General features: G+C 35.1%; 1 protein-coding gene across 1 annotated transcript in view; it reads right to left on the minus strand.

The window, feature by feature from the left end:
- The window catches only part of CDK17 (cyclin dependent kinase 17), a 98,935-nt gene that overhangs the window by 5,547 nt on the left and 66,775 nt on the right, over window positions 1–26,613 (minus strand). Inside the window, exons 5-14 of the mRNA XM_027107248.1 lie at window positions 25,572–25,697; window positions 15,140–15,196; window positions 14,049–14,163; window positions 12,946–13,040; window positions 12,341–12,403; window positions 9,961–10,084; window positions 5,173–5,293; window positions 3,067–3,164; window positions 2,457–2,562; window positions 112–154 (exon numbers count right to left, since the gene is read on the minus strand). Coding sequence (XP_026963049.1) covers window positions 112–154; window positions 2,457–2,562; window positions 3,067–3,164; window positions 5,173–5,293; window positions 9,961–10,084; window positions 12,341–12,403; window positions 12,946–13,040; window positions 14,049–14,163; window positions 15,140–15,196; window positions 25,572–25,697 — 948 coding nt within the window. The remainder of the gene's footprint in view (window positions 1–111; window positions 155–2,456; window positions 2,563–3,066; window positions 3,165–5,172; window positions 5,294–9,960; window positions 10,085–12,340; window positions 12,404–12,945; window positions 13,041–14,048; window positions 14,164–15,139; window positions 15,197–25,571; window positions 25,698–26,613) is intronic.

The raw sequence follows: 26,613 nt of genomic DNA on the forward strand, positions 1-26,613 counted from the left end.
CATGACAAATATTTGAGGGAGGTATTACTGATCCCATTCTACAGATGAAGAAACTAAAGCTCAGAGAAGTTAACAAACCATTTAACAATTATAAAATAAGATATAACTTACCTGAAGAAATTTTGTTATCAACTCGATTCCTTCAGAGTCTAACCTAAAAACGAAAGACAAGTAGCAATTTATTCTTTAATCTTAGCTGATAGCAACTTTTCAAATAAAACTATTTTCCAAATGTTGTTATCTGCTAAATTCAAGTGCCCTAAAATAGCACACCTTGCTGCTTTCAAACAGACTCAAATCTTTTATCCTTAGAAGATTGATCTTGCCACTTGTTTAAGAAGAAACCACAAATAACTGGGCATCAACTCAAATGTTCAATATTCAAGAGTTAGATTATTAAAACTACAGAATTTTTAAAAATCACCATTTTGTCTCAAAACAAAATAACCTCTATTATTGAAAAAGCTTCAGTAAACTAGATCTGTTTTCATAGTGTTTCAGTGAAGGCAAGAGTACAAAAGCATCATTTTCCTATTATACAGGTGAAAACAAACAGATAAGTGACCCCAAAATATATCACTGTGGTTCAAGATAAACAGAGATGAGTCATTCAACAAACTTTTACAGGGCAGTTGGCTGAGCATTGGGTACTACAAGCTATACAATTCAATTTAAATATGCCTCAATAACTTTATAAAACTTCATTAAAAAGGGATACAAAACCAATCAGATGGTCAATAAAGACAGATAATTACAAGGATGAAATTAATAAAATAGGGAGTAGAGGGTTTAGGGGTTATCTTAATGAGAAAATCTCTTGATCAGAAATCACTAATTCTACCTTGCACTGACTTTCACTGGCAAAAGTCCAATTATGGGGGAAAAAAAAAATCCCCCCCTTCCCCCCTGGTGCTTAGTCGGTACTGTGGATGCTGTGGCGTAGAAATTCTACAGAGTCTTCTAATCCTTTGCAGTTTGCCATTCTGACAAATAACCAGAACTCCTTGGCCATAGAAAAGCTAGGTGCTAAGGTCATAAAGAATGTGCTTTAAAGAGCTGCAACCTTTTACACTGGACATTACAACATATATACATATGTATACATATATATATGTTGTAATGTCCAGTGTAAAAAAATATATATATATATGACAAAAATAGGATTTATGCTATTTGGGAGAGACACATACAAAAAGTCTAACACATTATTCTTCCTAAGAAAGTCTAATTAGAATATTCTTAGTTGCTATAGTGACAAGAGCATCGATTCACATAAAAACTTTCAAAATATTTTTGGTACCAGAATGTTTTTACTATTCTTCCCTATCTTGAGAATAAATGGAACTAGAGTGAGTGTGTTATGTTGTGAGCTATGTGAAACAACGAAAGAGATATTGGCCTTATTTGGTATCCTGGTGCCCTTCTCATTTTTATTTTTTCTTAAAGATGAAAAAATACAGTCAAAGGGGTTATTCTATGTTACTTATTGAAAATGTAATACATTCCATAAGTAAATATGTTGTGAAAAAAATTTTTTAAATAAATATTTATTTATTTTTGGCTGGGTTGGGTCTTCGTTGCTGCACGTGGGCTTTCTCTAGTTGCAGTGCACGGGCTTCTCATTGCAGTCGCTTCTCTTGTTGCGGAGCATGGGCTCTAGGCACATGGGTTTCAGTAGTTGTGGCATTTAAGCTCAGTAGTTGTGGCTCACAGGCTCTAGAGCACAGGCTCAGTAGTTGTGGTGCATGGGCTTAGTTGTTCTGTGGCATGTGGGATCTTCCCGGACCAGGGCTCAAACTCATGTCCCCTGCATTGGCAGGCAGACTCCCAACCACTGCACCACCAGGGAAGTCCCCTGACTCAAACTGTAATGGGAATCTTGGATGGATCTGAGGTAGGTCTGAAAAGAAACTTTAATCAGATGGCCAACATATAGGATATGAAGGGTCAGAAAGAGTTTATATTCTTCAAATACAAATTGTCATTCATTGACTGAAATGCTGATGGGTCATCTTGTGTAGGAGTCAAGATTTTACTTATAACACATTCTTAGGTTTTTCTAAGTAAATACATATAGAATAATTGTGTAGACAGCAAAGCAAACTTCATCATGGTCTTCACAGTATTGAATAAGGCATTAATCAATGTCTTCTTTCTGGGAAATGGAACAATCTACATAAGCCCTAGAATTTTATTATATATATTCTATATTCATTTTATTTACAGCTCAATTCTGTGGACTTACATACTTTGGTAGTTCTTGCTCACTGAATTATAAAATTAATATGACACAGGAAGGAAGAAATTAAATCCTAAAATATTTAAGAACTGTGTATGTGTATCACATATTTTCCCATGAATCCTTACTGTGGCTAATGCTTCAAGAGACTAAAAAAAAAAAAAAAAAAATGAATTACCCCCCCCCCTTTTAATTAAAAAGGAAAAAAAAAAAATACCTGGGTGCATGGTTAATTAGAGGCTGTGGTTTATATTTTGGAAAGTTGTAGTTCTTGAACTCATCATTTGAAGAAACACCTGGCCAAGTTTCCTGAGATGGAGTTCCTGAATTTAAAAAAATATATATTTGTAAATATATAGAAATTTTTATACAGGCAAATACATATAAATAGGGAGAACTAAGAAAGCGTCTTAAAGAACAATTTATATTTAGTAGATAATTTGATTATTTCAACTGAAACTAAAAAGATAGAAATAGTAATCATACAGACTTTTTTTTTTGGACTAAGCAATGATGCCATAAAAATGTTGTCTAATTGACACCTAAGCTAAAATATTTCCTAATAATGTGCTAAAAGTCAATTTTCAATAATATTTCTCTTCTCTGTTCTTCCATACAATCATTATTGCAAAGGTAGAACTTGGTAAATAAAAAGCAGAAGTTATCTAGAAGGATCTATCTTTATTGTAATTATGCTCATTATAATTCTTATAACATCTATTTATGTTAGTCTCAGTATCAAATTTATAAATATATTTTTTAAAGATATAGTCTTATCTAGCTACTCAATTATACGTAACAAATCACTGGGAAGAGAGTTCTGTTACCTAGCAGTCGGAAAATTAAGTGCAGTTCATCTTCCACAGTTGATCCTGGAAACAGAGGTCTTCCAGAAGCCATTTCAAAGAAAATGCAACCAACACCCCTATAAAATGTAGCATTAAAAAAAAAAAGGAAAAAAAAAAGATGAGCAAACCATTTATTTATTATTAAGCACAAGAATCTTTTCCTTAAGGTTGCCTCTCTGGAGAATTTTGTACTAGCCTGCTAGAAAATCTGCAGAGATTTTTCTTCAGATCCAACTAAACTAATTTCTTAACATTTACCCTATTTGTCTCAACTTCCATACTGCCTTATCCATTTTCTCCACTTAAAATGTCCAGCCCTCCTCTGCATGATCCTTGAAGAACACCACTAACAATGGCTAATAGTGATATAAAGCTTACTATGTATTAGGCAGTGGTTAGCAGGGCTAGGGAGAAGCAAGTATTTCAAGATGTTTTTATGCAGGAAGCAGAGACGGAACACACAGATGCAGAGTGAAGAGTGTGTGAGTGTGAGTGACAGCGAGAGTGAGAGAGCGAGAGGGAGAGAGTTAAGAGAAGGAAGAGAAATGGATAGAGGCTCGCTAATAGATACTGTCTTCTAGGATCTGTGTGAATACATATGAGTTTAAGACACAGTCCTTCTTTTAAAGGGCTCACAATCTAGCAATTATATAATAATTTTATATTTTAAATGTTATACAGAAGATTAAATAATGGAGCCACTATGGAAAACAGTATGGTGGTTACTTAAAAAAAATGTAAAATAGAATTACCATACGATCCAGCAATTCTACTTCTAAGTATACAAAAGAATTGAAAGCAGTGACTCAAAGAGATATTTGCATCTACAACATGGGTGAACCTTGAAGACATTTATGCTAAGTAAAATAAACCAGTCACAAAAAAACAAATACAGTATGATTTCACTCATGAGATACTTAGAAAAGTCAAATTCACAGACACAGAAAGGAGAATGGTGGAGGGAGAGGGTAATGGGGAGTTACTATTTAGTAAGTACACAGCTTCAGTTTGCAAGATGGAAAAATTCTGTAGACTGATGGTGGTGACGCTTGAACAGCAATGTAAATGTACTTAATGCCAGAGAACTGTACACATAAAATGGTTAAAATGGTAAATTTGGTTGTATATATTTTTCTACAATTTAAAAAAGTTTATAAAAGAAAGAAATGTTACATAATACAAAAATTAATTATATAAATGTTCAACCCAAGACAAAACAGAACGAAGTATATGATTTATCACTATACGAAGAGTGCAAGCAATAAGTATAACCACAGTTCAGAGGAAGGAATTACCACAGCAGGCTAGGTTATATTCAGGAAGGATTTATGAAAAACTATGTTTTGAAGGCCCTAGGCACAGGCCCCAGTTATAGAAAAAGAGCAGGCATTCCAGATGGGTGAACTAGTATGAACACAAGCACAAAGGTGGGAAAACCCAGGCTATTTATGAAATATAGTGAGTAGCCACTTGGCTAAAAGGAAACGTTTGTGGAGAATAGTCTGAAATAAACTGAAAAAGGTAGTTTAGAGACATTTTATGAAGATCAAGTATCAGATTGAAGAACTGTACCTTATTCTATAGGTAATAAATGGGGAAGCAGCAAACATGTTTAAATAAAGGAGTGTCATGATCAAAGTGCTATGTGAGGAAGACGCCTATGGTATTTTTTCAATATTATTTTTAGATCAACTTAAAGCAAGTGGGTTTTGGTGAATATTAAATGATGATAAAAATAAATTTTGTCTTAAATTACTATGTACCAGACACTCTTCAAAGTGCTTTACATACATTAGCTCATTTGGTCTTAACATTATCCACAGAACAGCCTTTTAAAGTAGTTATTGTTACTATTCCCATTTCCTTAAATGAGGAAACTGAGGCACAGGCCAATAATTTCAGTAAGGTTATCGTATAGCTATAAGTGGTTGAACTGGTATTTAAACCTAGGTGATCTTACTTGCCAGAACTCTTAATCGTTGCTTATATTTTATCTCCTTAAAGCCAAATATCTATCGGTACGCCCTGTGTTAATGGCTACATTCTTTCAAAATTATAAATGGCAGTAAATCTGCATATATTTACCACATGTCAATCTGTGTTGAGTACTCTGAGGAACCGAGAAGCACATCAGGCGGCCGGTACCACAGTGTGACAACTTCATTTGAGTAGGTCTTTGTGGGAACTGACTTGGCTCTGGCTAGTCCTTCACAGGGAAAAGAGAACAATTAAGAAATAGCTGGAATGCATTTCCCAGTCCATATTCTCACCATGACTCCAGTCACAAGGATGCCTGAGATGGCTACTCTATACCTTTTTGAGGCTTAACAAAATTAGTTTTATGAATTTTTTTTTTGAGTGTGTGTGGTCTTGGGTCAGCAAATCCTATTATTTATTAAACTAAATAATAATAATTCCACATTCAGAGACCATGCTTACTTTTATGAGTGAATGCACCTGGTACAGTATCTGGGCTAATCAAAACTTAGATACCCTCCTTCTACCCACGAATTATTATGCCAAGATTATTTCCTACTTGGATTTAAGTTAATGCAAAACAGGCCAATGACATTTGTCACCTTTTAACCTGATTCCAACTTCCATTTGCTATATCAGTTCTTACCAAAAACCATGAAGTTACTGGTTCATGATCCTGTTAAGTTTTATTGACAATTCCCTTGCAGAAGTTTATATTTAGAGAAAGTTTCCTTGGAATAAACTACAATGTCATTCTGTACTGTTTTAAGTTACATGGTTACATTCTGTTTTAAGTTACATGGTTAATTTTAAAATAAGGTGAACCTCACTGTCTTTGGATATTAATTGCTGTAGATGATGTAAAACACGAACCATTCCTTTGCCAATTTAATATGAAATTCACTGATTATCTAGAAATAAAGGCAAGAGTTCACAACTTTATCTCTTGAGCCACTGGCGTTAAGAGAGTTGCTTTTATTACCTCTACGCCTCCAAATTCTGATCACCTAAAGAAGTAACTGTAAAAGATATATGAAGAAATATAAATTTATTTTAACATACAGTTTATTTCAAACAACAAGGAATAATTAATTTTTAGGCTGTGATTTCTGTTGTGTGTAACTATTGTATCTGATTAAAATATTAAATAAGAAAAATGTAATAAAAGGATGATTCAATACTTTGTTAAACTGGATAAAGTCACCCAAATGAAACCAGAAATTTAAAAAATTAGGCAGTACTCATACTATTTTCATTAAGTATAAGGGCTAAAGGAAGTAACTGAAACAATGTTGACACTGTTTTATTACAGGTTTTACTCTACCATTCCAACTTGGTAAAATAAATTCAACAAATTTCGGTAATTAGCAAATGGAAGCAGCTTTCTGATTTCTCTTCCTGATGTAATACTGGGTTATATGGGGGAAAGGACAAGGCTGCAAGTTGCTAATGCTATACATATAACATCAAAGCAATTGCAGTTATAGTTTCCTCAGTACCTTATACTCCATCTCCTGAGAGAATTCTAAACTATGATGCTTGCTCATACAGCCTTCTGATTCAGTTCACAATTAGATTTGCAATTTTGGCATGAAATGAAATACACAGTAATTTCTTCCAAACCAAATTAATTGTGATACGGTATTATTATATAAACCATTTTCTATTATTAATGAAAATGTCTATTTATATTAATACTTCCCTGATCACAGGAAAAGTAGGTCATAGAGATCAAGAACAATTTGTTGTAAAATACTCAGTTATATGACTCTCCCTTACTTGTGTCCGAAGTATACTTACTATGAAACCAATAAAAAAATAAATAACTAAAAGCAACAGAGACAAAATTCATTGTACCATCTCATGGAATAATTAGATTTTCCTGTTGGCCGGTGGACAGATAAAATTTGTTTGGCTTGGTTTGTAGAGGTAAAAAGTAAAATTCAAAGCACTCACAGTATTCCCCTACCAAAAGTACATTTTTGATGGCTTTTGCCATTCTTTTTGCATATCTTATAGCTAAGCAGGGGTTCTCCATCACTGCCATTCATTTGGGGATTAAGGAATAAGGAGCAGTAAATGCAGCCTGGCCAAAAAAATTTAAAAGGGGGGCGGGGAAAGAGAGAAAGAGAATAAAAATTACTAGGAAAATAACGTAAACTATGCCCTAGAGACTCTATGTAAGCATATGGAAATGACTTATAATTTCTCATTTAGACTCATGTGACCGACCCAATTCCTTTTAAATAGCAACCTACCTTTCAAACAAATGGAAAAGTGTTAAATGAATAAAAGTATAGGAATTTTCAGAACAAATTCACCACTTAATAACAGTGAATTTTTAATCTGTTACTAACAGAGTAATACTTGAAACACTAATATTTATCACATTAATGAAATATTCCAAAAGTAAAACTACTATAATCACTTATGAAAAATGATAAATACTAACTACGAAAAACTGCATGGGCTTTTAAAAACTAACTTCTGTTACAGTACTCAAACTCTCAGAATGTGGAATATTAAAAAAAACACAAAAAAACAAAGTTACTATATGGAGTTCCTTCAATATGAAAAAGTTTACTCCCTAGAAGCCAAAAACATGTAATTTTATTTCACCATTCTAGTCCCTTATAACTGGATTAGCTAAAGAGAGACAGACAGACAGCTACTAATTAAATTATTAAGCATATAAATAAATACAAAGCATGGTGGCAGGGACGTCCCTGGTGGTGCAGTGGTTAAGAATCTGCCTGCCAATGCAGGGGACATGGGTTTGATCCCTAGTCCAGCAAGATCCCACATGCTGCGGAGCAACTAAGCCCATGCGCCACAACCATTGAGCCTGTGCTCTAGAGCCCGTGAGCCACAACTACTGAAACCCATGCTCCTAGGGCCTGCGCTCTGCAACAAGAGATGCCACTGCAATGGGAAGCCCGCGCACCACAACGAAGAGTAGCCCCTGCTCGCTGCAACTAGAGAAAGCCCGCACAGCAATGAAGACCCAACGCAGTCAAATGAATAAATTAAATTTTAAAATAAATAAATAAATAAAACTATTTTTTTTAAAAAAGCATGGTGGCAGGCATATTAAAGGAATCCCTTTCAGTAATGACATTTAAACTCTTTAGTCTCAGGACCCTTTTTAGGCTCTTAAAAATTACTGAGGATCCAAAGAGCTTTTATCTATGTAGATTATATTTACTGATATTTGCATATTAGAAAAACAGAAAAATCTAAAACTTCTTCCTTAAAAACACCATTTATATGTTAACATGAGTATTTTTATGAAAAATATTTTTTCCAAAATAAAATAAAAATTAGTATGAATGTCCTTGTTTTACATTTTTGTAGTCTATTTTAATAGAAGACAGTTGGATTCTCCTTTTGCATTCAATCTGTTGGGATGTTTCTTTGACTGCAGTTATATATAAAGAGAATCAGGTTTCACACGGATGCGAAATTGGAAAGAAGAGCATTTTAATAGCCTTTCTGATAATTGTGCATATACTTTTTTGATACTGCATCAAAATTAGAAAATATTTAGCTTCTTAAAGATTATATGGTTACTTGGAACTATATCAATCAACTTCTAATACTTTTGCTACATTAAAATTCACTGGTCTATCCTGCACTTTAAATGGATATTTTACCTATGCATGATTCTGTAATACCATGCATTGGTCATCTGGAAAATACTGGTTCTCTACTAGGCTATTCAGATATTACAAATGTTTACACATTTCTTTAGCATATCAAAAAAAATCATATTTGTTAATGTCACCACTGATCTCACCAGAAAAGTCTTCAAGTACTGGGAAGCTATCAAATTCAAAATGGCAGATCCAGGGCTTCCCTGGTGGCACAGTGGTTGAGAGTCCGCCTAGCTGATACAGGGGACACGGGTTCGTGCCCGGGTCCGGGGAGATCCCACATGCCGCGGAGCGGCTGGGCCAGTGAGCCATGGCCACTGGGCCTGCGCGTCCGGAGCCTGTGCTCCGCAACAGGAGGAGGCCACAGCAGTGAGAGGTCCGCGTACCGCCAAAAAAAAAAAAAAAGGCAGATCCAAATTTCCAAAATCTAATTTTTGCTTGAAAACTCGAATTTTACTATTGTCAAGAAATACTTTCACAGTTGTTTTCCTTGAAATGATAAGGCTCACTTCATTCATTTTTTAAGAAAGCATCTGCCAAATACCTAAGTCTGAGTAACCACAGTTTGTCTATTGGTCATTTTTTTCAAGTAAAAATGATACTTCTTAAGATAAAAAGGTGGGCTAGTTCAGTTTCCACTCATATAATTACACAAGCACTTTTCCTTGAAGTAACCATAGTATTTCTGTGTGCAGCAAATGTGTTTTATGTATATTTCCCATTTCATCACACAAAATACTAAAAAGACACCTACTCAAAAATGGAGATTTAATAAAATTTAATAAATTTTACTGCTTCATCTGATACCTCTTAAAAAGTGTTTTCCTACAAGTGTATAGTGGTGAAGAATACAATGGCTACTAAGTATAATTTGGTGTGAATGCCTTGATTTACACTAAGGGTACCAGTAGCTTTATCCCTTCTTACTTTTGGATAATCAATGCAAATATTAACACAGTGAAGAGGGCAAGTAAACTTTCAGTATAATTTTGAGAATATATTATACCTTTGGAGATCCCCTGAAAGGGTCTCAGGATGCTTAGGGGTCTATGGACCATACCTGAGAACCAATGCCTTCTAGCATTCACTAATATAACTCACCACCAAAATTTTCAAATATTTTATTCCATGAGCTACAGAGAACACTTCCAAACCCACATAAAAGCAATCATGCAGTGTCAATGGTTGTTCTTTTAAACTTAAACACCTGGAACTATTTATAAATATCTCATACATTCCATACCAAAATCTGCTAGCTTTAATTCTCCTTTTTCATTAATGAGGAGGTTCTGTGGTTTTAAGTCTCGGTGTAACACCTTTCTTCTGTGGCAATATGCCAAACCACGTAGAATTTGGTATAAAAACAGCTACGGAAACAAAAAATAGAAATTAGTCTTACAGATAATAAGATATACTTTGGTATAAGTTATGGTAAACAGAAAAGCAACTGGCCTAGAACAGTAAGAGAAAAAAAAAAGGAACCACATCCTTTTCCTTACATACCTGTTGTCTGAATTTTACAATTTACTGTTCTATTTGAACCATCTACGTATTTTTTTAGAGTGAACAAAGCGAAATGAAACTTTGTCTTAGTAGCAATAGTTCACTTGTTACTGAAAATGACTTTAAATAAATGTACCTCATAAATTTACAGGCCTACTAATTAGGCTTACAGTTTAATTATGAAATTCTGGCAAAACAAACAACCTTCTACCATTACCCCACCCTACTCCCCCCAAAAAAAACTAATGTGGGGCAACGTCTTTAAAATAAGGCAATGGAATTGGTGGTTTTATGAACATTCTGAGATGTCAAACAGAATGGTGTTGCATAGCTCTGGCAAATTATGTGCTATAAAAATAACCTAAAATAACCTAAACCAGCTTCTATCACCCACCTTCTGGGTACTTTACTTTCAGCACCTCCTACTCAGCCTTCAAAATCTGCTATGATTCAGAAAAGGGAATTGGCACTGTAGAGCTCTGAATGGCTCTTTGAGAAAACCAATTCCTATAAGGCTAATGGGAGACTTTTTGTTGTGGATTTTGGTGGAAAAAAGAATATGAAACACAGGAGGTCTCTGATTCTTTGTGGTTAACAAAGAAGAGGATTCAGGATTGTACCCCTGGTTATCTTGAAGGTGAAAAATAGCATTAGAACTTCAAGAATAAGCCAAGGCAGCAGGTGAACAATGGGCCTGAAGAAAATCTAATTAGCAGTTTCTACACTCTACATATTCATGTGTTTTGAAAACTCTTAAATTACTATTTCCAAATATTTCCGTTACTTTCTATGTTTGAAAAAATATAAGGGGCTAGTTAAACACAGACTAAAATACTCTACAACTTAAGCCAGGAATGTAAACCTGGCTTAAGACATACAAACTTCTCAAATCTTTGTCAAATTATGATGATTAAGGACAATTTTCTTTCCAAATTACTGCTAATATGAAAGCAGGAAAAACAACATAAAAGCCACAAACAAAAATAAACACAAATGAGATTCAGTACACCTTGCAAAACAAAATGTGAAATATGATGAAAACAATTCTCATAGAAAATATATGGAAAGAGACTTAAAGCCCTATTCTAAAATTCTTAGCAATGTGTTACCCATGTGTTTTGAACTGTCTTTTACTAAAAGAAACTGGCTCTCCTTTATACCAAACTTAACTTAAAAGTATGTAAGTTTAAAGTTACTACCTACAGAATTGGAACTGTCTCAAAAATACAGCTGGGACAGCCTACTTCCAGAACAGTTTCTCACAAACTGTTGACTATGTTTGGATAAATAAATCTTTGCTATATTTGGAGTATATCAGGTCAAAGAAACCTACTGTAAGAACACAACTGTATCAAAGGTTTTCATTTGATTTTACTTGTACTCTTGGGTTTCATCTGGGACTATTACACCAAACTTTTCTAGCATTACTTGCATCTTTAGATATTTTTCACATAAGAAAACATGTAATTATGTTACTTTTCCTCCTGACAGTACAGAATGGTATTTCCAGTCTAGTATTCATAATACCTATGCAGGTTCCTGGCCTTACTCATTAGATTAGTACCCTGAAAAGTTGTTCTATAATTAAATACCATTCTAAATACTTTAGGGGAGTTTGCCATATAAAGGAGGCCCTTTGCAGAATGCACTAATCATTTTCATTGATCTTAAACATTTGGATTTTGATATAATAGGCATGTCATTTTCTTTTTAAGCAGAATATACCTATAAATGTATTCTACATATATCTAAGAGAATCAATGTTATAATGTGAAAGGAAATTGTCAAAAGTTTTTATTTTTGTTTTTTTTTGGAGCAGAGAAAGGTTTATTGCAGAGCCAAGCAAGGAGCAAGGGTAGCTCGTGCTCAAAATCCTCAAACTCCTCAAAAGTACTTTTTAAAATTTTTTAAATGAAGTAGTTCTATAAAAAGGTCTGATTCTAAGAAATACTATAGTGTAGTAAACAGAAGTTCTGAGTAAATATGTTCAGAGGACAATAACCTATTTAAAATGCCTAACAGAAAATTCTGAAGCATATTTCATACGTAATGTAGTTCATCTATGCTTAAGTGTTTGTCTGTACTTTAAATAAAATTTAAAATGACACACTAAAGCATACCTTAACATTGTGCATACTCATGATGTTTCCACAGTCATCCATGTACTGTTTTAGATCTTTATCCTGAAAAAATACAGCACTTTACTATGTGATACATAGTTTTGAGAAGGCATGACTGATTTACTTAATAGTGTTTAGTTTAAAAAAAATTTGGGGGGGGGGGCTTCCCTGGTGGCGCAGTGGTTGAGAGTCTGCCTGCCGATGCAGGGGACACAGGTTCATGCCCTGGTCCGGAAGATCCCACATGCTGCGGAAAGGCTAGGCCCGTGAGCCATGGCCGCTGAGCCTGCACGTCCGGAGCCTGTGCTCCGCAATGGGAGAGGCCACAACAGTGAGAGGCCCGTGTACCACAAAAAAAAAAAAATTTATTTTAATTGAAGTATAGTTGATTTACAATGTTGTGTTAGTGTCTGGTGTAAAGCAAAGTGATTCAGCTATAAATACATATATATATATACATATTCTTTTTCAGAAAAATAAGTTGTTTTTTGAGGAAAGATACTGAATGCACCACACATAATTTAATTAAATACTAATAACAATAATGTCCCCGGGGCTGTTAAAAAATCCAATTTGCTATGTTGTATCATTTAGTAAATGCTTACCAGATACTCAAAGACCAGAGTCAAAGATTTATCTGTGTGAACAATGTCATGTAGCGTTACTATATTTGCATGTTTTAGATCCTTTAATAGTGAAACTGCAAAACAAAAAAGAAAGCCAATTACTTAATCTGTGGTAGCCAGTCTTTTTAAAAAAAATCCTAAGTTTAACATATGAATGATTGAGTTTAGGAGTCTCTTAAATTTAAAACAATAATCCACCAAAGGAATTTGTAGTAGAAATTTTAATAGAATCAATTTTTTTCTTTTCTTTTATGGTTCTGGGTTTGATATTTTTAATTCTTAAATTATCCTCAGGGGTTTCCCTGGTGGCGCAGTGGTTGAGAGTCCGCCTGCCGATGCAGGGGACACGGTTTCGTGCCCCGGTCTGGGAGGATCCCACATGCTGTGGAGCGGCTGGGCCCATGGGCCATGGCCGCTGGACCTGCGCGTCCGGAGCCTGTGCTCCACAGCGGGAGAGGCCACAACAGTAAGAGGCCCGCATACCGCAAAAAAAAAAAAAAATTATCAATATTACATTAATACTCTCCATGACATCTTTTTTTCTCAAATGTTAACTTATTGAGACTTCTAGGATTAATTTAGACATAAAGTCCAAGGTACCTTTTTTTCCTTCAAATTGCTTGTCAGTTGCCTCAAACTATTTTCTGGATAATCTTTTTAAAAAAAATCGTACCATTATATAAATATATTTACATCCTGTATATACTATCTATAGTTAGCTTTCCCCCATGCACCAATATATAACATTTCCCAATGTCAAATATTTGTCTGTGACAACAATCTTTAATGACTTCATAGTACTTCATTATAAGCAGTACAATAATATATCTAATTCCTTTTATTAAATCTTTCAGCTTTAGCTATTGCTTCCCCCCCCTCCCCCCAGGGCCTTGTTTTACTGTATTCTTTCTCCTCAATGAGATGCCATAAGCTGTAGTGGCATATATTTTCCAGTCATGTACTATTTCTATATCTGAGCTCCTTGTGCTTACAAAAAATGAACTCTTATTACATAGCTTTGGTTTTAAAATATTCTATATAAATTTCATAATACATTCTGCTCACAAAAGTACAAATTATACCTTCTCTTATTGCTGTGCAGGGTGCACCTTCTTCATGTTCCAACCGGATCTCTTTCAATGCCACCAAATTCTCTGTCAATTTACTTCTTCCTTTATATACTGTTGCATATGTACCCTACAAAATATATTTTTGAAAGACACATCAAAAATATCATGAGTCTATCTATATCATCTACACAATAAAGAGCCCTAACTAAATTTCTAATTTCTAAGCATGTGTTAAATTCTATCTTGCAAGGAAAACCCCACCATGATTAATCTTGGTTTTCCTATAGCTAAGAGGACTTTCAGTTCCATACACACAGCTTCCTTACTCTTACAACCCTACAGAGTGCTTCAAAGGTATGAAAACATAGGGAGAATATTTAATTTACTTTTTGTGCTTCGTATTAGATTAATAACTGAATCAATAGATTTGGAATCAAAGGTACTTTAACTGCAATGGTATGTGCAGATTAAGCACAGTAAGTGAAAACTGAAAATTTAACTAACATATTATGAAACTTTACCCGTTTTCAGACTTTTCAGAATCTTTGTATGCTAGAGCTCTCCTTTAAAAAACAAATATATTCTATAGATTTCTTCTATCATTTCCAGGATAGTTCTCAAACTCCCTTAAGGCCTCCCTAGTAACTAATTCTATTATTTTCTTCTCACTTTCTCACTCTGGGAGGTAGACCATTTCAAAATTAGTCAGTACTAGTAGCAACTTCAAGAAAACCAAGGTCTTATGGGTCAAGAATTTCCTTAACCTTTAATGAGATGTGTCTTTAACCTTAAAGATAGTATTTTGATTTTTCACAAGTTTGAACACATGCAATTTCCCACATGATGGCACAAAGAATACCAGGAAGCTAACTAACAAATAAATGTCTATTTTGTTACCAAGAAAGCACAATATTTTATGCTTCAATATCAGGTTATAAGGCTATTAAAAAAACTCATTTCTTCTCACACGGATGGGATGATATCAAGAATTAAAGGTATTTTCCTTTTAACATTCTGTTGCTTTTTCAGAACAAGATATAATCTTTTAGATGATGAACAAGAAAAAAATGCACCTTACATGTTTGAAATAAGTATTAACTTACCTCTCCAAGCTTTTCCAATTTGATGTAGGTTTCCATTTTTCCAAACCCAATTTCTGACTGAAAGCAAACAATTATAAATTTAGTATTCTTAAAATTTCAATTCATCACTGCCTCAATTTCTGAAACTCTCCTGCTCTGAGGAGTGTCTTGGAATAGAAAAATCTGATTATAATTAAATTGTTGAACATCTGTCAAATTTTAAAATAAATTTTAAAAACTGGAATATTCAAAGGTTCAAAACTATCAAAGTTCACAATTAAAGTTGTCAACCCATCTTTTACATAGATCGAGTAACAGTCTGCTATAGGGACTTCCCTAGTGGCACAGTGGTTAAGAATCCACCTGCCAATGCAGGAGACACAGGCTCGATCCCTGGTCAGGGAAGACCCCACATGCCACAGAGCAACTAAGCCTGTGTGCCACAACTACTGAGCCTGTGCTCTAGAGCGCACAAGCCACAACTACTGAGCCCGCATGCTGCAGCTACTGAAGCCCGTGCACCTAGAGCCCATGCTCCGCAACAAGAGAAGCTACCACAGTGAGAAGCCCACGCACCACAACGAAGAGTAGCCCCCACTCCCACAACTAGAGAAAGCCTGCACACAGCAACAAAGACCCAACACAGCCAAAAATAAATAAAAACAAACAAACAAAAAACATTCTGCTATTATCAAAACTACAATGAGGTATCTATCACCTAACACTGATCAGAATGGGCATCATCAAAACATCTACAAACAATAAATGCTGGAGAGGGTGTGGAGAAAAGGGAACCCTCTTGCACTGTTGGTGGGAATGTAAATTGATACAGCCACTATGGAGAACAGTAGGGAGATTCCTTAAAAAACTAAAAATAGAACTACCATATGACCCAGCAACCCCACTACTGGGCATATACCCAGAGAAAACCATAATTCAAAAAGAGTCATGTACCACAATGTTCATTGCAGCTCTATTTACAATAGCTAGGACATGGAAGCAACCTAAGTGTCCACTGACAGATGAATGGATAAAGAAGATGTGGCACATATATACAATGAATATTACTCAGCCATAACAAGAAACAAAACTGAGTTATTTGTAGTGAGGTGGATGGACCTAGAGAGTGTCATACAGAGTGAAATAAGTCAGAAAGAGAAAAACAAATATCATATATTAACGCATATATGTGGAATCTAGAAAAATGGTACAGATGAACCGGTTTGCAAGGCAGAAATAGAGACTCAGATGTAGAGAACACCGTATGGACACCAAGAGGGGAAAGGGGGCCGGGGGTGGGTGATGAATTGGGAAATTGGAATTGACATATATACACTAATATGTATAAAATAGATAACTAATAAGAACCTGTTGTATAAAAATAAAAAAGAGAAAAACAAATATATATTAATGCATATATGTGGAATCTAGAAAAATGGTATAGATTACCTTATTTGCAAAGCAGAAACAGAGACAGAGACGTAGAGAACAAATGTATGGATACCAAGGGGGAAAGGGGTAGGGTGGGAAGAAAAGAGATTAGGATTGATACATATACACTACTGATACTATGTATAAAATAGACAAGTGAGGGGACCATACTGTATAGCACAGGGAACTCTACTTAATGCACTGTGGTGTCCTAAATGGGAGGGAAATCCAAAAGGGAGGGGAATATACGTATATGTATGGCTGATTCATTCTGCTGTGCAGTAGAAAGTAACACAACATTGGAAAGCAACTATACTCCAATAAAAATTAATTAGAAAAAATTCTGCTATGAAAAAATTTTGTCCTATTTTAAGATCCTGAAATTTTAAGATACCACAGGCATTTTAAGATACTAAAGAATTTTATAAAAGGTAACTACATGATTTTCTTTTTAACAACACTGCAAAATAAATAATTTTCCTACATATTTTCCTTCACCAATCTTTGTGTTCCCTAGGAAGGCCTGCAAAAAACAAAATACTATTTATTTCAGGTTTTCCCACCAAAATATAACAAAAAAGACAATTGCAAGTCATACTCTATTATGAATCAGGAAATGGCTAACACAGAAGAAGCAATATAAACCTAAATCAGTCCCCTCCATCCCCAAAAAAGGGGTTTAAAAGTGAGTTCTTAAAGCCATTGCTTTTAAACCTTGAGATTGTTTGACTACTTTCTATGGAGTCAATAAATGAGATAGATGGAATACTCAAATATGTAATGGAAACCCAGTATTTAAAAACTAAAAACAAACAGAACAAAAAACCCTAACACAAAAGATTTAGGAAAAAAAGAAAAAACAAAGTGATAAAAATTTAGGGATTGAGAGAAGAAATCGGGGGGAAAAAAGTTAAACAGAGGAGAAGAATAAGAATTTTCTTAAACTGCTTTCTAGTAACCCTTTGTAGATAGTGCAAAAGGCAATAATAATCTAAAAATTCACTTCTCACTTTAGAGTGATACTAATGCCCTTAAATAAATAGCCAGTGAAGGGAATAATGTTCTTTTATATATAACCTCAGCTCTCAAAGGTGTATAAATAAGGCTGGATCATTAAATACTATGTTTTAGTCAAACTCTGGAGGTTATACACAATTTTTTCTGGAGGTGTTGAATAAAATAAAAATGATACTTGACAATTAATATTTGACTTAACATCTCTCACCACTTGGAACAAAAGGATAAACTGCCCCAACCTGAATGGCCAGAAGTAGCAGAGGCCTCTCAAAGGAACTGTTTCTATCCTTTTGTTACAAGGATATGTATCCATTTAAAAGCCATGCAGGGACTTCCCTGGTGGTGCAGTGGTTAAGAATCCGCCTGCCAATGCAGGGGACACAGGTTCGAGCCCTGGTCCGGGAAGATTCCACAGGCTGCAGAGTAACTAAGCCCGTGCGCCACAACTACTGAGGCTGCACTCTACTGAGCCCTCGTGCCACAACTACTGAAGCCTGCGTGCCTAGAGCCTGTGCTCCACAATGAGAAGCCACTGCAATAAAAAGCACACATACTGCAACAAAGAGTAGCCCTCAGATCACCCCAAATAGAGAAAGCCCATGTGCAGCAATGAAGATCCAACACAGCCTAAAATAAATAAATTAAATAAATAAATTAAAAATAAAATAAAATAAAAGTCATGAGGAAAACTGCATATCTAATAGTACTTAATTCAATTTTGGAAAACTAATGAAAACTGTGGTCACAGGCAGTATTACTGAATGACTGAAAAATTGCTTCTTTCTGCACTCTTAAAGACTTTTCTCTATATATGGTATTTTTTAAAAAAAAATTAATTAGGGCTTCCCTGGTGGCACAGTGGTTGAGAGTCCGCCTGCCGATGCAGGGGACGCGGGTTCGTGCCCCAGTCCGGGAATATCCCACATGCCGCGGAGCGGCTGGGCCCGTGAGCCACGGCCGCTGAGCCTGCGCGTCCGGAGCCTGTGCTCCGCAACGCGAGAGGCCACAACAGTGAGAGCCCCGCGTACCGCGAAAAAAAAAAAAAAAAAATTAAAAAAGTGAGATTTTGGAACCATCATGCACCATCCACCCATGTACTATCTTATATATGACTCACAGATATTAAGTCCTTGCCTTCTATTATCAATAATTATACAGAATGATAAGGTAAAACTACACTAGACAACACCTGCTAAATACAAATGGAGTTTTTTATTTTAATATGGAAAATGTGGCAAATAGCCCACCATCTGGTGCATGAGAACCTGATTCTGAATAACCTTTTGACTTTGCATGTTTTTTTGGGGACACCTTTTTTTTTTTTTTTTGCAGTATGTGGGCCTCTCACTGTTGTGGCCTCTCCCATTACGGAGCACAGGCTCCAGATGCGCAGGCTGAGCGGCCATGGCTCATGGGCCCAGCCGCTCCGTGGCATGTGGGATCTTCCCAGACCGGGGCACGAACCCGTGTCTCCAGCATCGGCAGGTGGCCTCTCAACCACTGCGCCACCAGGGAAGCCCTGCATGTTTTTATAGTCTATTTACATATTATCTTAACACTTAAAAAAAGGTTAATTACCAAGGTCACACAAACTATGATAGAATATGTTTATTTTCTTATACCTACCTCTAGAATTCAGGTGATTAAATTCACAAACATGGAACTATTCTGCCATGAATTTTAAGTCTTATATCACATTTCTTTATGAAGGAAAAAAGAACTATATTTAAAGAATAAATGGAAACTAGTAAGAACAAAATAATAAACATCCCCCCAAAAATATAATAAAAATGTCATTATCTGTAACAATAAGAAGCACATAGAAAAATATAACTACAAGCTAGGAACTTTTTTGTTTATTTTTTGGCTACGTTGCGTGGCTTGTGGGATCTTAGTTCCCTGACCAGGAATTGAACCTGTGCCCTCAGCAGTGAAAGCACAGAGTCCTAACCACTGGACCACCAGGGAATTCCTGGGAACTTTTTCTTATCAGGAGTTGGGAAATTTTCTTATTCATTCTTTTACCTTAAGTGAATAAATACTAGCATACCCTTAAAAGATCAAGTACACTTTGGTCCAATGGTGACTATGACAAAAATGCTGAGATTTGCTTTAAAGAGTGTATAAATGAACTATAAATTCAAGATTATAAAGATAAAAATGTTGTAGAGATTTACTGTATCATATGAAGTATATAAAGAATAAACTGTAAGAGATGCATCAAAAATTAACACTACAAAGAGTCACTCTTCAAAGAATGAAACTTAGTGAGATCATTAATATATGCTGAAAGTCTGCTTTTTAAAAAGAAGGTAAATACTGGAATTATCTGCCACAACCCAATTCAGAGTAAGTGTACCCACCTCACAACATTTTAATGATTCCCAACCTTTAGGATTTATTACATCCAAATATTAATTACTGAATCTTTATATGGAATTTCTAGAAAATTTTGCTTGCATTTTTATCTGCTGAACATGACAAGATTAACAATAGATATAATGACTAGCTTGTTGACACGCTCTCCTACGGAAATTATTCAGAGGACAAAGGACAAAGCTCATTTATTCAATATTTACCAAGCACAATAGTAGGTACTGGGGATATAGTGAAGAAGACAGATATGATTCCTGCTTTCGTAAGTTCACAATCTAGACTGAGTTCCATCCTAGATTACTTTAGAATATTTTTAAAGTCTCATATAAACAGAAATAACAGCTAAAGGAATGGAACAGTAAGCTTTGCATTTTAATACAACATAAACATTTCCTTGATTCTGCTTTCCAAACAAAGATAATTTTTTTCTCATACTTCATTGCTCTAAGAGAATACTTGGCTTTTTGGAAAACCAAGCAAATTCCTGTTCAATCAGCTCTTGTACCATAAGCACATGAAAATTAAACAAAAATATAATTTATAATAGCCAGATTCCTATAATTCAGGGTAACTTGTAAGTAGCATCGAGTTTTATGGGGTATTTCTTGATTACTTTGGCTCTGGCAATATAATCACTCTATCAAAGTTATAAAGATGTATTAACATGCTGGCAATGCAGTTCTAATTGAGTTTCAAAACAACTGAAATACATGCAAAAGTTCTATAGATGTCATTCTAAAAGTGAATGTGTATATAAGAACTGGGGGCAAAGGGAGATTTTTCAAACACCCATTTCCCTCCTTGTGAGATTTACCGAGTTACTGTTACTGACAGAAATGTGTTCTTAGATATGTGGGGGGCAGAAAAGAGACTGAGAATCTCTATTCTGCTTGATCATTTGTCTTGCAAAAATGTGCTGTCATCATCATCATACTACCACCTTAACCCTGACCATAATATGCCAAAGGTAAATTAAGTTGTGGGTGGACTTTGAACCTCACTTCCACACCACATAATATATTTATTATTTCTGAGAGACATCAGGACTTGATACCTATTTTCTCACCTATTCTTAGAAACAAGGACTACATATGATATATATTGGTAAAGTCATGAATGAGGAATCCAAAACTCATTGTTTAGGAAGAGGCAGATTCTTAAAATGTGTATAACTTAAACTTCAATAAAATGAGACAAACTTTCATGCACAGACTTAGTCTACTAAAGCTGCACTTAACACTCTCAGAAAACTTCCACGGGGCATGCCATCACTGTAAGTGCAACAATGCTCTAACAAATCACTATCTGCCTATGGGCTTTCCCACTAGTCTAATGTTTAACTCAGTATGTTAAGAGTCAGACTATTCCATTTCTTATCAACTATAAATGAATATTAAATAACACTTCACCAGTCTAATAACCAATATCTTTAATATGAGATAGAATGACTAAATGTAATGTGTTCTGGATGGGATCCTGGGAAAAAAAAGATATTAGTGGAAAACTAGGGAAATTTGAACGAAGTACAGAGTTTAGTTAATAGTAATGTATCAATATTGGTTTCCTTAGTTGTGAAAAATGTACTAAACTAATGTAAAATGTTAATAACAGGGGTAACTGAGTATGTGGTATATGGGAACTCTCTATATGATCTTTTAAATTTTTCTGTAAATCTATAACTACTCTAAAATAAAAAAACTTATTTAAATAAAAAGTCAATAGAAAGGATTCAGCAAGAGAGGGAGACTAACTATACCTGAGTGTATAGGAATAACAAATACTCTAAGCATCCTGAGGAGATGGGATAGGAAGAAGGACAATTCCTCAATATTGAAGAAAGGAAAGAGAAGAATTAGTGTAATTCAGAAAATGAGAGGGTTTCTGGTTAGTGGCTTCTCTCTTCTTTGTCATGTAGTGGGAGAGGTCATCTGCTTAGAGAGGGGAAGAATTAACCAGAGAAATACAATAGGGCAGCCAAGTGATACTGAGAATCCAACTGAGGCTGATGATCATAAATTCATAGAAGAACCAATCAGCCCTATTTTATGTCTTTCTCTACCAGAAATGAACTCTCTGACTGGTTTCTTATTTCCTACTCAAACAAAGGATTTATTTTATTTTTACTACCCTACTTATAATATACTGCTATTGAAAACAAAAAAACAAAGTTTTATCCTTTTAGAAAGACAAAATTTTATATTTTCTCTTGTAAAACATATTTTTTTTAGATAAAGAGTATATCATCCATGGAAACATGAGCTCTAACAAATGTGAAGAATATTTTTCTTTTCCCATCTCCTTTCCATGCATTCCCTAATCCTTCCCCTTCACATATAAACCTAGGGTATTGAAGAATAATTTTCTAATATACTTCAAAGAAACCATGGCTTTAGTAAGGTAGATAGATAATGAAAAGGATGAATCAGTAGAAACCCAGAACAGAGCTGGCATGATTAATCTGAAATCTATAAGCCATTTCAGATCAAAAAGCAAGGGAGGTAGGTAGGAACACTCAACACAATAAAAACTCCAGTCACTTAACATTCATTAGAGGGCACTGTTTTCCTTAATTTCATGTACACTGAAAAAGACAGGTCTTTGATGATAGCTTCGGTGATTAAACCATACCTTTAGTCCCAATCTGAAATATTTACTAACTCCAAAACTTAAGTATCGATCTTTAATAAAAATTGATAACCAAAGAATACTTGCAAGCTGGTAATTAAATGACAAAGTTACTTGAATAAAAATGTCTTAAGCAGTGATGCAAAATTATGATGATCATAACCTATACCAAAGTCAAGTTGGTATTACACTTTAACCTTGTTGTATAATGGTGAATGTCAAATAACTACCGATCCTTCTAGAGCCAGCTTAAGCACTATAAGCCTGTGATGTTCAAAGACATTTTACTTGCTGTCTCTGTAATTGTCTCATAGCACTTTATATATACTTCTACCATAGAACTAAAGTCATCCAAAACAGATCCTCACATACACAATCATCTCAATTTATGTCAAAGGTGACACTGCAATGGGGAAAGCTGTCCTTTCAATAAGCAGTGCTGGGCTTCCCTGGTGCCGCAGTGGTTGAGAATCTGCCTGCCAATGCAGGACACACGGGTTTGAGCCCTGGTCTGGGAAGATCCCACATGCCGTGGAGCAACGAAGCCCGTGCACCAAAACTACTGAGCCTGTACTCTAGAGCCCGCAAGCCACAACTACTGAGCCTGTACTCTAGAGCCCGCAAGCCACAACTACTGAGGCCCACGTGCCTAGAGCCCGTGCTCCACAACATGAGAGGCCACTGCAATGAGAAGGTTGCGCACCACAACGAAGAGTGGCCCCCACTCACCGCAACTAGTGAAAAGCCCGCACACAGCAACGGACACCCAACGCAGCCAAAAATAAATAAACAAATTTATAAAATATATATATATATATAAAAAAATTTTTAAAAATTAGCAGTGCTGGGTCAACTGCTACAGATTGGGAGAAGACATCTGCAAGACATATAACTGACAAAGGTCCTTTATACAAAATGTACAAAGAATTCCTAACAAACCAATAAGAAAAAGGCAGAAAGTCCAAGAGTAAAGAGATAACAGACTTGAACACTTAATTCAAAGAAGAGGATATCTAAATGGCCAATAAATATTAGAAAGGTGTTCAACTTAAGGCATCAGGAAAATGAAAAAAAAAAACCACAATGAGACAGCACTATACACTCACCAGAAAAGTTAAAAAAAAAATTTTTTAAAAAGAAGAAACAATATCAGAAAATCTAATGGAGAGGGGCTTCCCTGGTGATGCAGTGGTTAAGAATCCACCTGCCAATGCAGGGGACACGGGTTCAATCCCTGGTCCAGGAAGATCTCACATGCCTAAGCCTGTGCACCGAGCCTGTGCTCTAGAGCCCTCGAGACACAACTACTGAGCCCACGTGCCACAACTACTGAAGCCCGCGTGCCTAGAGCCTGTGCTCCGCAACGAGAAGCCCGTGCACTGCAACAAAGAGTAGCCCCCACTCGCCACAACTAGAGAAAGCCTGTGCACAGCAACAAAGACCCAACGTAGCCAAAAATGAATAAATAAATAAATTTATTTAAAAAAAAACTGCATGGAGAGCAACTAGAACTCTCATATACTGGTGATGGCAGTGTAAAATGGTATAATCACTTCAGAAACTATTTTGACAATACCTAGAAGAGCTGAATATATGCATACAATCTGATCCAACAATTCCACTCCTAGATATGCAACCAACAGAAATGCTCACATATGTTAACCGAAACACATGAACAGGAATAGTGATAGAAGCAATATTTGATCATAGCCAAAACTAAAAACTCAAATGTAAACGTCCATCAGCAGAAGACTGGATAAAATATAGCATACTCACACAATGGAATACCATGCAACAAAAAGAACAAATGAATTACATAACCACATGCAATAACCTAAATGAAAAACAAGCACAACACTGAACAAGTCAATCACAAAAGGATACACATTGTGTACATACATAATACATACATAACAGGTAGGATATTTATTGTATACTATATATATAAACTTGTATAAATACACATTTTTATATATTTCAATAAAATGTATTTTAATAATTTGTATATTCATAATTACATAAAGTTCAAAAGTTTAAGAATAATCAGAAAAAGAATATCAAATGCATTTTTTAAATAAATAAGAATGTGTATGTAAATGAGAATAAAGAAGTCTTTCCTGATATTAAAACACTATAAACATAATATAATCAAAACAGTGGGAAAGGGCTTCCCTGGTGGTGCAGTGGTTGAGAATCTGCCTGCCAATGCAGGGGACACGGGTTCGAGCCCTGGCCTGGAAGGATCCCACATGCCGCGGAGCAACTAGGCCCGTGAGCCACAACTACTAAGCCTGCGCGTCTGGAGCCTGTGCTCCGCAACAAGAGTGGCCGCGATAGTGAGAGGCCCGCACACCGTGATGAATAGTGGCCCCCACTTGCCGCAACTGGAGAAAGTCCTCGCACAGAAACAAAGACCCAACACAGCCAAAAATAAATAAATAGATAGATAGATAGATAGATAAATAAATAAAACAAAAAAACCCTGTAGGTGTGGATGTGTGTGGAAATTTAGAAACATTGCCACTTTCTAGGAAAAAAAAAAGTGGGAAACATACGTAAAACTAATCTTTGGCCTTAGAAGGCAGGGATAATGGCTAAAGTTAAGGAAGTGAGGATAGAAAGTGAACAAAGAAGTGGCAGGACAGGTTTTCTGGGATTTTTGGAATTTCATTTATCTGGGTACTTGTTACACAGGTATGTTAACTTTACAAAAATTCATGGAGCTATACAATTATGGCTTATGTACTTTTCTGTGTATCTAGTACATATTCTGTACATCTAGCATGTATCAGTAAAATTTACCAAAAAATAAAATATACCTTAAATTCTATTCCAATATAATATCTTTAAACCCTTAGGAAGGGAAAATGACAAAATCCAGAAAGCAACATAATAAACTTTAGCTATTCAACAATTAAATATAAAAATTAATATAAAATGTTTATACCCAGAAAATCAAACAACCAGATCTGATGGTGCAGGTATAGTAGACTTAAAAACTTACTAAAGAAGCTCTCCGAGACCTTCGGCTCATTGGTTGATCAAATGGTGGACTGTTTATCTGCAACTTTTCAAGATATCCATCAGGTATTCTGATATCTGCAGGCAGCGATAACCGCTTATTTAAATCCTTTAAAAAAGCAGGAAAAAAAGATATTTGTAGGTAACCACAAACAGAAAAGACAAGGGCATTTTACTTTTGGATTCATGGGCTCTAACATATTATTTCTTAGTGATCAATAACTATAAAGTTTTATTGCAATTGTAAAGTTACCTACATTAATTATATATAATATACTGAATGCCAATGTATTTATTTACTGTAAGCAAAAGTATACAATATAGTTTAACATAAATGGTATTCTACAACCCAGTTATTTGAGTCCCTTCACTGATAAATTCAACATGGAAATAATTTTGACATTATTATACCATAGTAAGAATAGGCAAAGTCTACCACAAAATGCGATTGGTTTAAATAACCAAGTGGATATTGTATGATTTTGCATGCAACACAGTGAGACAGTTGAAATATTTTATTATTGCTATACCAATGGGAAGAAGTAAAAGGCATTTCTATTTCACTGTATTATGTGAACTGCGAGAAACATAAAAAGAGATCTTGCCTATATTATCACTCCAAGAAACATAAATCCTTTAAAAATAAATCCCTACTGTTCAAAATAGTAACCAAACCACGAAACAAAGTTGAGATGTATAGGAATTGTATACATATTTATTGAGAGAGATATGGCTTAAGTATAGATTTGTATCATGTTCTCAAATGATAAGAGAAATAAAATGATGATAATCCTCCCATATTAGTTTTATATTTTACATAACCCTAAACAAATCACAGGCATTATTCTTGGAATGAAACAAAATGTTTATAATTTATCTAGAAGAATAAATAGAAAACATCCAGAAACATTCTCAAATAAGTATATATGTGGGGGTGCGTGGGTGTTAAGAAGGAAGTCTTTCCAGATACTAAATTATACAATTAAAAAAACAAAACCAAGAGTGTCTCTCTTTGGGGAAAAAAA

This window comes from Aethalodelphis obliquidens, unplaced genomic scaffold (assembly GCF_003676395.1).
Source record: "Aethalodelphis obliquidens isolate GAN/ISIS:26980383/991018 unplaced genomic scaffold, ASM367639v1 scaffold8, whole genome shotgun sequence".
Taxonomy (NCBI): domain Eukaryota; kingdom Metazoa; phylum Chordata; class Mammalia; order Artiodactyla; family Delphinidae; genus Aethalodelphis; species Aethalodelphis obliquidens.